At 41.1% G+C, this 16,766-nt stretch overlaps 1 protein-coding gene across 2 annotated transcripts in view; it reads right to left on the reverse strand.

The window, feature by feature from the left end:
• The window catches only part of PAK5 (p21 (RAC1) activated kinase 5), a 423,702-nt gene that overhangs the window by 36,552 nt on the left and 370,384 nt on the right, over window positions 1–16,766 (reverse strand). For both annotated transcript variants that reach the window (XM_042230412.2, XM_012188115.5), the window contains one exon: window positions 7,592–8,377. In XM_042230412.2, the coding sequence (XP_042086346.1) occupies window positions 7,592–8,377 (786 nt within the window). The remainder of the gene's footprint in view (window positions 1–7,591; window positions 8,378–16,766) is intronic.

Here is a 16,766-nt window from a genome sequence, read left to right on the forward strand (position 1 = left end):
CGGCAAGGAGTCATCACAGCTATCCATCTACAGTGGTGATGGTTCTTGCTTTCATGCTGCTAAATCTTCTGTTCTCTCTTAGCATCTGGCTTTCATAGGAGGCCTGAGAATTTCATTTCCATTTTGGAGACCAGAGAAAGAATTTGGGTGGCAGGATTGGGGTCCTTAGGCCAGCTCAGTCATGACCTAGAGCTTTGCATGACCTTGAGGAAGTCACACAACTCCTCTGGCCTTCTGTGACCCAGATCTCTAAAGTGAGGACAGTTGTAATTATGAGACTGCACAGAGTGACTGTGAGGGCTGAGTCAGATAGAACTTGTTACCATATTTTGAAAATATGTGAAGGTTTATATCGATAGGATGCTCCTGTGACTGGGACAAGAGATGTGGCGACATGTTTTCCAACCAGAAACATTCCTGAGTATAAGGTCTGATACTGAGGATGTGCCAAGTGATAATTCCTTTACATTCATCAACCTTTTTCCAGCCACAGGCCAAGCTGGAAGCAGGTACTGAGATGCCCTATTTGCAGATGAAGGAACTGAGGCACAGACGAGATCACACAGCTGGACAGTGCTCGAATCTTGGGGATCTGACTCTAGAACGTGTACTCTTCAATGTCTTCTGTAATGGGTGAGACAATCTGAACTCTCTTCTGCAAAATTAAATAAGACCATCACTCAAGGTTGAGGGAGTACATATGGAAGACTCCAGGGATCCCTACTCTTAATGCTTTACCTTTAGATCACAGTCTGGTGACTCTAGAAGCCTGTCAAAGGAGTCCAGCCTACCAAGAACAGACAGAATAAAGTGCGCTCCTGTGCACCAAATCCATCTGTGAGTCAGCACCCATTCCTTGTCAGCAGGGTGAGGGCTGCCCGTGGTGTGAGTATCTGGGCCCCGAGGGCTTACATCCATTCTCCAAAGCCTTATGTGCCTCGTCGTTTTCTTTTTTCCCTGTAGAAACAGAAACATCCTGGAATCGATAGACTTTGGAGTCAGATGGACCTAACTTTGGATCTTGGCTCAGCTATTTGTCTCACATCCTTGGACGTCTAGAAATATTAAGTCCCTTTGAGTCTCAGTCCTTCACTGTAAAAAGGGAAATGATCTTGAATTCTTCAGGAGTTGTCATGAGGACAAAATCAGATCATGTTTGCAAAAGGCTTAGCATAGCACCTGCCACACGGTAAACCCCAGCATCACATCACAGCAGCCATCCATCTAATAGAAGCTATACACACAGACTGATGTATGTAGAGGATACATATTAATAATTATGCTACTCTAAGTATTAACTTATTTAACCTCACTCTGCATCATAAGGTGTCTTCATGCCTATTTCACAGATAAAGAAGTAAAGGCACAGTTTAGCAGTTCGCTCAGTTGTAAGCGGTGACATCAAGACTCAAGCCAGGGAGTGTATCTTCCTGACCTACAGCCCTGACTACCGGGAAGCACTTGAGAAACGACAGTGAGGGGGAAAGGGTTCCCAGCTGGAGCTGCTTCTGCTCCCATGTGGCACTGGGCTGTTTCTAGAGATATTGTGGTTGTTGTAAGTGAGGGAGGGGTGCTATTGGCCTGTAGTGAGCAGACAACAAGGCTGCTGCTAACTATCCTACAGTGCAGGAGGCACCCCCACAACCAACAGTTACCAGACCCCAAATGTCGACAGTGTCCAGGCTGAGAAATCCCGCTATAGAGTAGAACAGGGTGACACAACCCCACCCTCCACTGCTGCAGGTGTCGGAGGAGATTGTAAGAAGCCAGGTTAAGGCTTGGCACCCACAAAAGCTATTCCTGTGCCACTGGGGCTGTAGCCAGTGTCTAGTGAGGGGCTGAGCCCAGAAAGCTGGGTCCCAGCTCTCCTATGAGCAGGCTGACCAGGCTGTTTACTGAGCCTCTCAAAGCCCTGGTGGGCTCATCTGTTCAAAGGGGGCAAGAATTCACAGGACATGATGCTCAACAAGGCAACACATGAATCCGACACCCAGCCGGTGCCTAGTCAACTGGCAGATCAGGGGTGATACTAGGGGCTTCTCAGCAGCTGGAGCCAGAACAAGGGACGGATGTCCCAGGCCAGCACCAGACACCTGAGCCAGCAGCCGCCTGGTCCCTGGAGAGTGTCAGAATAAGCACAGTCGCATGCGTGGCCAGGAGCTCCAGCCAGCTTCCCTCCCTCTAAGGCAGGCATGTCTGCAGGGCAGGGTGGAAAACAGTCTCTTTCCACACTTTTGTAGTTCTGTAAGTCCTGTATGGATTTGGTTTGACCTTATCTTCCTCTTAAGGATTCATCTGCTTAGCCCCAGCAGAAAAACCATTTAGAAGTAGAGACGGATGCCAGTATCTACATATTCATAACAACCTTAATTCTTGTCACTCTAATGGGAAAATTAGGTAGGTAGATAACATGGATTATAATACATATATAACAGGATTTTTTTTTTTTACTATAAGTTATGCGTAATTTTATTTTTTTCAATTTAAGCCAAAATGTAAAACTGGTCTCTCTCTCTTTCTCTCTCTCTCTCTCTCTCTCTCTCTCTCTCTCATACACACACAGACACCCTCCTCATTTTTGCTCTATCTGGAAACCAAGTTTCACGCTTTCTCTCATTATTGTGAACATTACCCACCGGTTTCTAGAATTTTCCATGAGGCAAAGTCAAAATTATCTGAGTCGTGATTGTCATTTCTTCTCTCAGCAGAAAATCCAAATGTGTTTGGTAGATTTTCAAGAGTTTAGTTCTAAGGACACAAACACCTAACTATTTTTAGAATGATGTTATATTTTTAAGCAAATATTTTAATTACTAACAGGCCCCTCACCTCCTACCCTCCCACAAGACCTGCTCATGAATTTCTCATGGGTCTCCTATGAAACATGGAACAACAGCTTGGAGTTCTGATTATAAGGGATGAAAACGACTTGGTAGGAGTGTTATGTGGTTTTTTCCTGAGCCATAATAGTTTCTACATTGTTTCTGGGTTTGAGAAAACCAGATGTCAGGGCAGCTCTGCTCTGCCTTATGTTTGGGAATCTGCAAGAAGAGGGCACGGTAAGGATGGGGCAGTTTATCCCCTCCCTGCTGCCTCCTCCCTCCCTGCCTTGATCCTTCACTCCATCTCCTCTCTATTCCTCCAGTGAACCTAAAGTTCTGGTGGCCACCAGGACCTCTCGTGGGTTTTACTGGCAAATGCAGTTGAACTCCTAAAATTACATATACCAATATAATGGGAAGAATGTTGAATTGGGAGAAACTCCAGGCCTGGATTCTTGTTCTTGTTTTGTAACGAGCAAATGAAACCTTAAGTGTGCCATGTGACTTTCTGGACCTCAGTGTCCCTTTCTGTGAAGTGAATAGGCAAGGGATGTTGGTGGTTATATTAAATGCCCCAAGGGATTAGGCTAATGGGAAAAATGAGTGAAGTGTGCTAGGCAGAGCTTATCTTTTCTAATTGGGCTAGCTTTTATCTCCAGACAGTTCTGTTTCCAATGCTACGTGGAAATGTGGGCCCAGGGACAACAAATGGTTCCATCTCTCACAAGGGAAACCTGAGACTCAAAAGCTGAGCATTCTAAGTGAAATATCTTGGCTTTTCAGATGTTGAAAATGACTGCTGGATGACTAAACATGTTAATGGGCAAAATACAGCTCCATGACTGAAAGGTTAAAGCCCTGGAACACAATTTCCTCAACAACAATGACCTAAAACAGCTCTCAACACAAGCATTCAAATATACTGCACAAACAAATCATATTCAACCATGTATAGCCAAAACAATTCTGAGGAAAGAGAATACATACAACTGGAGGTATCATATTTCCTCATTGCAAACTATATTACAAAGTTAGAGTAATCAAAACAGGATGGTTTTGGCATAAAACACACTTAGATCAGTGGAACAGAATACACAACCCAGAAATAAACCCCACACATGTAGTCAATTATTGAAAAAGGAGCCAAGAATGTACAATGGGGAAAGGGTAGTCTCTTCAATAAATGGTGCTGGGAAAACTGGACAGCCGTGTGTCAAAGAATGAAATTCGACCCCTATCTTAAACCAATCACACACAAATTCAGCTCAGATGGATTAAAGGCTTGAAACCATAAGGTTTCTAGAAGAAAGCTCTTTGACATTGTTCTTTGCAATGACTTTTTTAGACTTGACACTAAAAGCAAAGGCAACAAAAGCAAAAATAAACAAGTAGGACTAAATTAGACTAAAAAACTTCTGCTGAGCAAAGAAAGGGGCTTCTCTGATAGCTCATTTGGTAAAGAATCTGCCTGCAATGCAGGAGATCCCGGTTCAATGCCTGGGTTGGGAAGATTCCCTGGAGAAGGGAAAGGCTAACCACTCCAGTATTCTGGCCTGGAGAATTCCATGGATAGCTGGAATTCTCTCTTCCATTGCTTTAAGATAGGGGTCCAGTTTCTTTGTATTCTGTATTCTGTTATTCTGTTCCATTGGTTTAAGGTAGGAGTCCAGTTTCACTCTTTTACACACGGCTGTCCAGTTTTCCCAACACTATTTATTAAAGAGACTAACCTTTCCCCATTGTACATTCTTGGCTCTTTCTTCAATAACTGACTACATGTATGTGAGGTTTATTTTTGGGTTGTGTATTCTGTTCCACTGAAGTGTGTTTTATGCCAAAACCATCCTGTTTTGATTACTATAACTTTGTAATGTAGTTTGCAATGAGGAAATGTGATACCTTCAGCTGTACAGTAAAAAAAAAAAAACAACACCAACAAAATGAAAAAGTAACCTACAGAAAAGGGGAAAATATTTTCAGATCACATATTTGATACGGAGTTAATATCAAGTATGTTGGAAACTCATAGCAAGGAATTCAATAGCAAAAATACCATATTACCATATATCATAATTTAAAAATGGGTAAAGGACCTGGATACCAACAGGTATATTAAAAAGGGCTCAACATCACTAATCATCAGGGAAATGCAAATTAAGAGCACAATGAGATACTACCTCAACCTGTTAGGATAGCTATTATTAGAGGTGTGTGTGCTAAGTTGTTTCAGTCGTGTCCAGCTCTTTGTGACTCTATGGACTGTAGCCCACCAGGCTCCTCCGCCCAAGGGATTCTCCAGGCAAGAATACTGGAGTGGGTTGCCATTTCTTTCTACAGGGAATCTTCCTGACCCAGGGATCGGACCTGCCTCTCTTTATGTTGCCTGCACTGGCAGGAGAGTTCTTTGCCACTAGTGCCACCGATGAGGATGTGGAGAAAGGAGAACCCTTGTGTGCCATTGGTGGGCACGTGTACTGGCACAGTCACAACGGAAAACAGTGAGGAAGTGTACAAGAAATGGAAAGTAGAACTACTACACGATATAGCAATCCTGCTTCCAGGTATATATCCAGAGGAAACAAAATCATTATCTGGAAAAGATATCTGTACTCCCATGCGCATTGCCACGTTATTAGCATAGGCAAGATGTGGAAACAATCTATGTGTCCATCAACAAATGAATGGATCAAGAAAATGCGACTCAGAGAAATGTATACGTAAAGGAATATTTCTCAGCCTTGCAAGAGAAGGAAATCTTGAACCTTGTCATCCGCAATAACATGGAGGAAACTGAAGGGCATTATGCTAAGTGAAATAAGCCATACAGAGAATGACAACTACTGCAAATGGTATCGTTTATATGTGAATTTTAGAAAATGAAGGAAGAAGTCAAACTCATGGAAACAGAGAACAGAAAAGTAGTTGCCAGGGTCTAGGAAGTGGAGAAAAGGAAGTTGGTTAAAGGATACAAACTTTCAGCTCTAAGGTCTGAGGATGGATTGTATCACATGGTGATTGTAGTTGACAGTACTATATTGTAGAATTGAAATCTGCTAAAAGAGGAGAACCTAAATTTCTCATACATAAGCAAAAAGGTAAATATGTGAGGTGATGAATGTCAACTCAGCGAGAGAAATCCCTTCACAGTGTATATATAGATCAGATCATCATCTTGTACACTTCAAATATCTTAAAATTTTGTCAGTTATAAACTTGGTAAAGCTGAAAGAAATCACATTATTTATTCCTAAAGTAAGCACTGATGTTCACAAACTGGAGACTGTAACTAGATTCAGCTATAGAATGTGTTAATTTGCTTAGTTCATTCTATAGCTGTGATGCTCCGCAACCTTGGGTTGGGTGATGTGCACAGGAAATTACATAAATGATCTACTGCATCATGACGCATGCATATGGCTTCCTAGAGCTTTTGTCTGTCAGTTAGACAGACCTCTTTCCAACCATATCCCTGGGGAGAAAATAGGAAAAGGCAGTCATGATACCTTCATCATGGGAGTTCAAATAGATAACACAGTGAGATGGAAAGCACTCTCAATATTTACATTTTAATTGGCAGTATATATTTCAGGTCTTTATTTCCTTAGGATTTATTTTTATATATTGGGAACTAAAGTGATGGTTATTTTGCTTTTTCTAGAGTATGGCTTAAGTCACTCTCAATATGTCTCTAAAAGACTTCAATATCTTGGATTATGTTTATGAGAAATAATAAACAAAGGGAAAATATTGGGCATTGATAATCAATCAGACGATGCAGGCAGCCCTGCCCTCCAAGATTTGCTGTGCGGCTCACCAAGCTGTTGAAGAGACAGTATTGGGTTGCAAACGTCCACGATCATGCTTCTAGAAGCCAAGTCTCCCTCAACTGGTCTGAGACCTCTGTAATCTAGAGCTCACAGCCAAATGGCTCATCTTCACTTAGCTGTAGCAGGGAGGTAGCAAAAACATTTCTAAGTTAACTGGGAAAATAAACTGCTGGCACACTTTCCAAGGTATTTTGCAAAGCCAGTAACTCCTCCAACAGTGGTTCCCAAACTTTGGGATATCATGGCCCAGCTACATTTTAAAGCAAATTTACAACAGTTAACATTAAGAAAAAAATATTAAAAGAGAAATTACAATAAGACAAAACAAAATAAAAAGCACACCAAGGAAGGCCTAGCAACCAGATTCCATCTATCCTAAAGTTGCACACACACACACACACACACACACACACACACACACACACACACGACATGTCAACACTAACCTAGTAGAGAGAACATACTCTCAAAATACCAACAATCCCTTGAATTGAATACGATTAACTTTATTAAAAACTTACCACATTATCCTGACTTTTTTCCCCTTGTTGGCAGTTCTGGGTACCCTTTACCAGAGTGGAGGAACTACTGTATTACTCGCTCTGGCAGTCTGTAACTCTATACTCCGTAACACAAGACACAGTGCTGTACCAGCACAGAACATTTCTCACGAATATAGCAGAATATCTTTTGAAAAAAAATTTTCTTTTGCCTTTTAACCCAGATAGCCTGTAGGAACTCCACAGAGGACTTGATTTAGTGAATAAATGTGTCTTGCCCTAAATTCTCTGCTCTGGGGGCTTGAGGATGGAAACCAGGCAGAATTTTGATACGGATTCTCACTTAGAGACTAACCAGCGCTCCAGAATCCAAATAAGAGGGTGGTGGAGCGCACCTTACGGAGGTCCCGCATGCTGGAGGGAGGGAGGCAGTGAACGTTACCTTTGGAACGCACACTGCGGGCTCAGACAGGCGCGGGTACGTGTAGGAGCTGTAGGAGTGTCCTTGGGGGTGGGTTTTAAATGCACTTTCTCCGAAGGGCATCATGGGCTCCTGGAGCCCGGAGCCTGACCGGGACCTCTGCCGCATGGCGGGCTGAGGGCTCGTCGGACACAGGTGCGATGACTTGGGCCTCCTGTCATAGTCATCCAGGCTCGGTCCCCATTCACTTTCGCTGTACGCCAGGCTCTCCTTTGAGCACCCACTGGTCCCTGCAGTTCTAGAAGGCATGAACTGGAATGGATAATCCAGAGGGGAGCTGCCCGAGGCTCTCTGGAAGCCCCACTTGAGGTCACTGTACTCGCTGGGTTTGCTCAGTGAGTCCAAGTGTGCGTGATAATCTGCAGGAAACCGGGCTCTGTCGGACTGCAAAGGCTGCATCTCAGGATAATAGGCCTCCCCGTGTTGCATCTTCAATACGTGCCCATTTTGCCTGGCAGAATGGCTGCCTTTATAAAACGGCTCCAGATCATCTCCATAGAGACTCTTTTCTCTGTACTTTTCAGATGCATAGTCAGCAGTGGTGTCAGATTCGCTGGAATACTGCGAGAAGGTGAGAAAGCCGTTTTCTTCTCGATGGCCTGGACCACGGCTGGAGGCTCCCTGGTCTGGGGTGGGTGGGCTTTCCTTCCTCAGGGAGTTGGAGCGGGTCACGGAGATGTTGTCAAAATCCTCCAGCAGGCCGTTGATGGAGGTCTCCTTGCAGGGTTTGTTTCCTCTAACGATTGTCTGGGAATAATAAAGGGAACACTGTTTAAAGAAAACATTTCACACTTTCAAACTGATGGAAGAATCCTATCCTGATTCCGTCCAGTTTAAACCACAGAGGAAAATAGGCCCCAGGGGCATTTCATTAAAAAACGATAAAGAAAAAAGCCTGTTGGTTGTTTGATTTCTTGACTAGTGAAATAAATCAAATATTAAACAGTAGTCTCAAACTGCAAATTCTTCCTTACCTGTCTCAATAGAGATATCAAATATCAAAAAGCCATTTAGAAGGCTATTTATAGGGTATCACTCTTTTATGTGCCAGTGAATTGCTTCTTCACTAAACTCTAGCTATCTAACAATAAGCTGATGATTATAATTTTAAGGTCATAACTCTTTGAGTGTAAAACTATACTTACTATCTTTTTACATTCATTATCCAGATTACTTCCAAAATTAAAACAATTGTTACTTAAACAGTAACATACTTAGAAAGAGGTGCACATTTTTTTTAACCTTTTTATGAAAGATACATAATAATTGAAGCGATCAGATTTCATAGAATAGGAAACTTTCTAAGCTGTAAATAGGGAATTGCATGAAGATTACTTGTATGATTTAATTTGTGATCAAACGTGATATAACTGTAATGGTTTCTTGACTGTAGGTGTATCATCAGTATCATCATTGCCAAACTTTGCATGGCTTGGTAATGATGTGGTAGTACCTGAACCTTAGTGACAAACTGCCAAGCCCAAATGTTCCCTTTAATGAACCTAAATAACACCAGGATGAATGGCAGGAGCGGAAAGAAATCAGAAACTACTTACAAAGCTAGTCAGCTGCACCTTGATAATGACAAGGTTTTCAGTAGAATATGACAAGGGTGGATAAAAGAACAAAGTGTGACTTCAGACTTCCAGGGATGTGAGAGGAAAAGACCGTGGCGGAAGTAGCAAGGAGTTCAAAGCCATCTCAGTTAGTACAAGAGATTTCAAACTGGAAGAAAAAGTCAAAGTCCTCCTAGACCTGTGTTTATAGATCAGTGCTTCTCCAACTACCACAGTGAAAGACAAGTTGTTTTTTTTTCCACCTCAGTCAGTCCTGGACTTAAGCCTTGGTCTTCACCTTTTCTTTTAAGTAAATGTTTAAGTCTGGAATACTTTCAGATTAACACAGAACCTGCAAAAAGAGGTCTCATATATGTCTCATTAGTCCCAATGTTTTTTATTAATCACATTTTTAAATTTAAACTTTCTATTTTATATTGGAGTATAGTTGATTAACAATGTGATGGCTTCAGGTGAGTAGCAAAGTGACCCAGCCATACATACAGATGTATCCATTCTCCACCGAAACTTCAGGGAAGTTGCTAGTGCCATTGTTAACATCTTGCAATACTACAGTTTATGTAGATTTCATTAGATTTTTTTCTTAGTGTTTCAGAGTCCTATCCAGTCTACCTCACTACCTTTATTTGTCATGTCTCCTTAGACATGAGATAATTCTCAGACTTTCCTTGATGACCTTGACAATTTTAACGAGTACTTGTCAGTTATTGTGCAGAATGTCCCTCAACTGGGTGTATCTGGTATTTTTGTCATGTTTAAACTGAGGTTATTGGTTTACGGAAGGAAGATCACAGAGTAATATACCAATTTCATTACATCATATCCAGGATACACACTATCAGCATGGCTATCGCTGATGATATTGACCTTGATCACCTGGCCATGGTAATAGTTGCCAAGTTTTCACACTGTAAAGTTTTGCTTCCTTCCTTCTCCCCTCTCACTGCACTCTTTGGAAGCAAGTCACTAAGTGCAGTCCATACTCAAGCGGTGTCCAGTCAAGATCTACCTTCCTGGTGGGGTGTATCTACATAAAGTACTTGGAATTCTTTTGCACAGGACACTTGCCCACTTTCCCTATTTATTTATTTTTAATTTTATATCATTTATGTGAATCAGTAGGGATAGAATCATGACTTTGATAGAAAGTGAAGAGGAAGTAAAGAGTTTTTTGATGAGGGTGAAAGAGGAGAGTGTAAAAGCTGGCTTCAAACTCAACATTTAAAAAACTAAGATATAGCATCTGGTTCCATCACTTCATGGCAAATACATGGGGAAAAAGTGGAAACAGTGACAGATTTTATTTTCTTTGGCTCCAGAATCACGGTGGACAGTGACTGCAGCCATGAAATTAAAAGATGCTTGCTCCTTGGAAGGAAAGCTATGACAAACCTAGACAGTGTATTAAAAAGCAGGGACATCACTTTGCCAAACATGGTCTGTATATAGTCAGAGCTATGGTTTTTTTCAGCAGTCATATACCATGTGAGAATTAGGCCATAAGAAAGGCTGAGCACCAAAGAATTGATGCTTTTGAACTGTGGAGCTGCAGAAGACTCTTTAAGAGTCCCTTGGACTGCAAGGAGATCCAACCAGTCCATCCTAAAGTAAGTCAACCTTGAATACTCATTGGAAAGGCTGTTGTTGAAGATGAAGCTCCAATACTTTGGCCACCTGATGCGAAGAGCCAACTCATTGAATAATACCCTGATGCTGGGAAAGACTGAAGGCAAAAGGAGAAGGGGGCAGCAGAGGATGAGATCGTTAAATAGCATCACTGACTCAATGGACATGAATTTGAGCTAATTCTGAGACAGTGAAGGATAGAGAAGCCTGGCATGCTGCAGTCCGTGGGGTCTCAAAGAGCTGGACACAACTTAGCAACTGAATAATACTTTGGGTTATAATTCAATACAGGCATACTTCATTTTTATTGTGCTTTGCAGATTTCTTTCCTTTTTTTTTTTTTTTTTTTAAACAAATTGAAGGTTTACGGCAACCCTGCCTCAAGCAAGTCTACTGGCACCATTTTTCCAACAGCATTTTCTCACTTCTTGCCTTGTGTTACATTCTGGTAATTCTCGAAATATTTCAAACTCTCCACCAGCAAAAAGGATTATAATTCACTGATAGCTCAGATGATCATTAGCATTTTTCAGCCATAAAGTATTTTAAAATTAAAATACTTTTAGACATAATTGTTTTTAGATATAATGCTATTGTACACTCAATAGGCTACAGTATAGCATAAACATCATTTTTATATGCACTGGGAAATCAACAAATGTGTAGGTCTTGACTTACTGCAGTATTTGCTTTATCGTCGTGGTCTGGAGTTGAACTTGCAATATCTTTGAAGTTTACGTGTACTTTGTTGTTTTGTTGCTCAAACTGTTTCAGCTTTGGTTATTAACAGTTCTTTGAGACTGGCTGCTGTGCCCCTATGACAAGGCCCAATTCTTTTATTTTTTGATCACTTGCTTACTTTCTGGCACGCTGACAGTGCCAGAAAGTACCTGAAACACCCTGAGCTTAGCTTGTATTTTCTCTGCCCCTGCCCTAAAATCAGCCATTTCTCCATGGTGCCCTGGCCCCTTTTAGTGGAGGGTGCTATTAGAAGCCAGTGTCTGGCTGCTGGGTGTGCACACTGCTACCGGGGTGGCACTGCCTCCAAGCCCCTTCAGTGATGAGAGCCATGGAACCGTCACATGTAAAGTGGCCCATGTACACACACGTGTCTATAATTCTACCCGTTCATCTCTGTCTGTAGCAAACTTAACACGAGTTCAGATGGATGTCTCTGAATCTAATCTAGCACCATGCGGTTATTCTAGTTTTCCCCCTTATTATTTACTTCTCAGATGCCCCTGGAAATGTAGACGGTGATGGAGGGTGTGAGGGATTAAAAAGCAGTTTTAAAACACACTGATACTCTCATTAAACAGACTGCCTTTGGGTGGACACAAATGTGCAAATAGAAAATGTATTTAGAATGCTTAAATACAACTCATCAGTGAAGGTAAGTTAAAAGGTGAAGGTTATTATTTTCTCCCATTCTGAAGGCTGTCTTTTCACCTTGCTTATTGTTTCCTTCATTATGCAAAAGCTTTTAAGTTTAATTATGTCCCATCTGTTTTTTTTTTTTTTTTTTTGCTTTTATTTCCATTACTCTGGGAGGTGGGTCATAGAGGATCCTGCTGTGATTTATGTCAGAGTGTTCTGCCTATGTCTTCCTCTAGGAGCTTTATAGTTTCTGGTCTTGCGTTTAGATCTGTAATCCATTTTGAGTTTGTTTTTGTGTATGGTGTTAGAAAGTGTTCTAGTTTCATTCTTTCACAAATGGTAGGCCAGTTTTCCCAGCACTACTTGTTAAACAGATTGTCTTTTCTCCATTGTCTATTTTTGCCTCCTTTGTCAAAGATAAGGTGTCCATAGATGCATGGATTTATCTCTGGGCTTTCTATTTGTCCAGTCCATGTTTGATGCATGAGACAGGGTGCTCAGGGCTGGTGCACTGGGATGACCCTGAGGTATGGGATGGGGAGGGAAGTGGGGGGGGGTTCAGGATGGGGACACATGTACACCCATGGCAGATTCATATCAATGTATGGCAAAACCACTACAATATTATAAAGTAATTAGCCTCCAATTAAAATAAATAAATAAATTAAAAAAGATATATACCTAGAAAAGCAATAGTGGCAATAAAATGGACTATAGCTGCCAAAAAAAAAAAAAAAAGGTGAAGGTTATAGAGTAAAGGAAAGATCAGAGAAAAACAAATGAAAAATCTTGGAAAGTTTTCAGGAAGAGGAGAATTTGTAAGCTAGGTCCAAGAGAGAACAACATGTGTAAACTGTCACTTACTGAGTGACTGTCACTTACTGAGATGACCAGGATGTGTTACAGTGCCACATATATAAGGCTATCAGGATGCAGTGTGACCACAGGAGAAACACTCCCTGCTCAAACTTGCATCACAATCACTTGCCTCTGGAATTTATACACAGAAAACCTGTTGGTTCATCATCTTCAGCAAATTAATAAATGACTATATTGAGTGCTAGACTTGGAAATTCCCTACCAGGACACAGATATTTAGAAGAATATTTTCTTCTTCTTCTTCTTCTTAAGAAAAGAAGAAGAAGAAGAGGAAGGGGAAGAAGAAGAAGGAGAAGGAGAAGGAGAAGAAGAAGGAGGAGAAGGAGAAGGAGAAGGAGAAGAAGAAGAAGAAGAGGAAGAGGAAGGGGAAGAAGGAGAAGGAGAAGGAGGAGGAGGAGGAGGAGGAGAAGAAGAAGAAGAAGAAGAAGAAGAAGAAGGAGAAGGAGAAGAAGAAGGAGAAGGAGAAGGAGAAGGAGAAGGAGAAGGAGAAGGAGGAGAAGGAGAAGGAGAAGGAGAAGAAGAAGAAGAAGAAGAGGAAGAGGAAGGGGAAGAAGGAGAAGGAGAAGGAGAAGGAGAAGAAGGAGAAGGAGAAGGAGAAGGAGAAGGAGAAGGAGAAGAAGAAGAAGAGGAAGAGGAAGGGGAAGAAGGAGAAGGAGAAGGAGAAGGAGGAGAAGGAGAAGGAGAAGAAGAAGAAGAAGAAGAGGAAGAGGAAGGGGAAGAAGGAGAAGGAGAAGGAGGAGGAGGAGGAGGAGGAGAAGAAGAAGAAGAAGAAGAAGAAGAAGCAGAAGAGGAAGAAGAAGAAGAAGAAGAAGAAGAGCCTTCTCTGTATGATGTGACTCCTTTAAGATCAGAACATTATTGAACACTTCCTTTGAAATTGCTGGATCCTCAAATCTCACTATTTCCCCACCAATACCCTTACAAGCTAATTAATGATTTGAGTGGGCAGACTTGAAATTAACTCCAGTTCTGGAGAATACTGAAAGAAAAGAATGTAATTGACAAAAAGAAGCATCTATCTTATCCATCCATCCAGCCATCCATCCACCTCTCCGCCCATTCTTCCACCTATCTGGAGAGTGATATCTATAGATAGGTATAATAGATATCTGTAATATCTAAATCTATGCTATCTATAAGGATTTTTTTTTAAAGTGATTACTGAGCAACTGAACTGAACTGAAAGCAATAACATAATTTGGGATAGATTTTTCTCTCATTAGTTGTGCTATAAAAATCTTACATTTGAAAAAGTAAAAACCAAACCATGACAAACAACAATTCCACAGTTTTTTTTTATTGCTCAGTATGTGTAGATTAGATTTTTGTGGGAATTAGAGGGTCGCCGTTTCAGCATACAGATTAATCTATGGCCTTAGAATTGGAAAGTCCACTGTTTCTGTGCATTCGTCATTAAATGGCCAAAGTATGTTCAGTTTACATGCAAAATTATAGTGTGAATCCAATAAACAGAATTCTATGCATTTGTTAATATGGAAAAAGAAATATTAATATTGCTATGAGCTAAATGCTAATTAAAAGAAAAAACAAAAGACTATTCACTGAGTAGACCATTCAGGTATGACCTAAATCAAATCACTTATGATTATACAGTAGAAGGGAGAAATAGATTTAAGGGACTAGATCTGATAGAGTGCCTGATGACCTGCGGACAGAGGTTCATGACATTGTACAGGACACAGGGATCAAGACTATCCCTGAGAAAAAGAAATGCAAAAAAGCAAACTGGCTGTCTGAGGAGGCCTTACAACAACTGTGAAAAGAAGAGAAGTGAAAAGCAAAGGCGAAAAGGAAAGATATACCCATTTGAATGCAGAGTTCCAAAGAACAGAAATGGAGAGATAAGAAAGACTTCCTCAGCGATCAATGCAAAGTAAAAGAGGAAAACAATAGAATAGGAAAGACTAAAGATCTCTTCAAGAAAATTAGAGCTACCAAGGGAACATTTCATGCAAAGATGGGCTCAAAAAAGGACAGATATGGTATGGACCTAACAGAAGCAGAAGATATTAAGAGGAGGTGGCAAGAATATACAGATGAACTATACAAAAAAGAGCTTCACGACCCAGATAATCATGATGGTGTGATCACTCACCTAAAGCCAGACATCCTGGAATGTAAAGTCAAGTGGGCCTTAGGAAGTATCACTATGAGCAAAGCTAGTGGAGGTGATGGAATGCCAGTTGAGCTATTTCAAATCCTAAAAGATGATGCTGTGAAAGTGCTGCACTCAATATGCCAGCAAATTTGGAAAACTCAGCAGTGGCCATGGACTGGAAAAAGTCAGTTTTCATTCCAATCCTAAAGAAAGGGAATGGCAAAGAATGCTCAAACTACCACACAGTTGCGCTCATCTCACATGCTAGTAAAGTAATGATCAAAATTCTCCAAGTCAGGTTTCAGCAATGTGATAAATGAACTTCCAGATGTTCAAGCTGGTGTTAGAAAAGGCAGAGGAACTAGAGATCAAATTGCCAACATTCACTGGAACATCAAAAAAGCAATAGAGTTCCAGAAAAACATCTATTTCTGATTTATTGACTATGCCAAAGCCTTTGACTGTGTGGATCACAATAAACTGTGGAAAATTCTGAAAGAGATGGGAATACCTGACCACCTGACCTGCCTCTTGAGAAATCTGTATGCAGGCCATGAAGCAACAGTTAGAACTGGACATGAAACAATAGACTGGTTCCAAATAGGGAAAGGAGTACGTCAAGGTTGTATATTGTCACCCTGCTTATTTAACTTAAATGCAGAGTACATTATGTGAAATGCTGGGCTGGAATAAGTACAAGCTGGAATCAAGATTGCTGGGAGAAATATCAATAACCTCAGATATGCAGATGATACCACCCTTATGGCAGAAGGTGAAGAAGAACTAAAGAGCCTCTTGATGAAAGTGAAAGCAGAGAGTGAAAAAGTTGGCTTAAAGTTCAACATTCAGAAAACTAAGATCATGGCATTCAGTCCCATCACTTCATGGGAAATAGATGGGAAACAGTGGAAACAGTGGCAGACTTTATTTTCTGGGGTTCCAAAATCACTGCAGATGGTGACTGCAGCCATGAAATTAAAAGATGCTTACTCCTTGGAAGGAAAGTTATGACCAACCTAGACAGCATATTAAAAAGCAGAGACATTACTTTGTCAACAAAGGTCCATCTAGTCAAGGCTATGGTTTTTAACAGTGGTCATGTATGGATGTGAGAGTTGGACTATAAAGAAAGCTGAGTGCAGAAGAATTGATGCTTTTGAGCTGTGGTGTTGGAGAAGACTCTTGAGAGTCCCTTGGATGTCAGGGAATGTTTAACAGGAGGATTCCTATGTGCTGTTTCTCCTAAGTTCTCTGTTCCTTATCAGTTCCTATTCCGAGAACGAGTAGAGCTGCATGCAGCTCTCAGGACTGAGATCATGAGAAACGTTCTCTGCTTGGATTCCTTTCAGTAACTCCCTTCAGTGACTCTTTTCAGCGTCAGTGGCCTTGTATGTATTAGACTATCCATACTGTGGCTATTGATAAAATTTCATCCTGTGTAATAGCTGAGTAATCATCTTACTAAAGATATATAAGCCTGCATTTCTGCTAATAAAATACGTTTGCTCCATCAGAGCTTGGGTCCCCGTGTCTTTCTTTCTTTCTCTCTCTCTCTCTC

Source organism: Ovis aries, chromosome 13 (genome assembly GCF_016772045.2).
Source record: "Ovis aries strain OAR_USU_Benz2616 breed Rambouillet chromosome 13, ARS-UI_Ramb_v3.0, whole genome shotgun sequence".
Taxonomy (NCBI): Eukaryota; Metazoa; Chordata; class Mammalia; order Artiodactyla; family Bovidae; genus Ovis; species Ovis aries.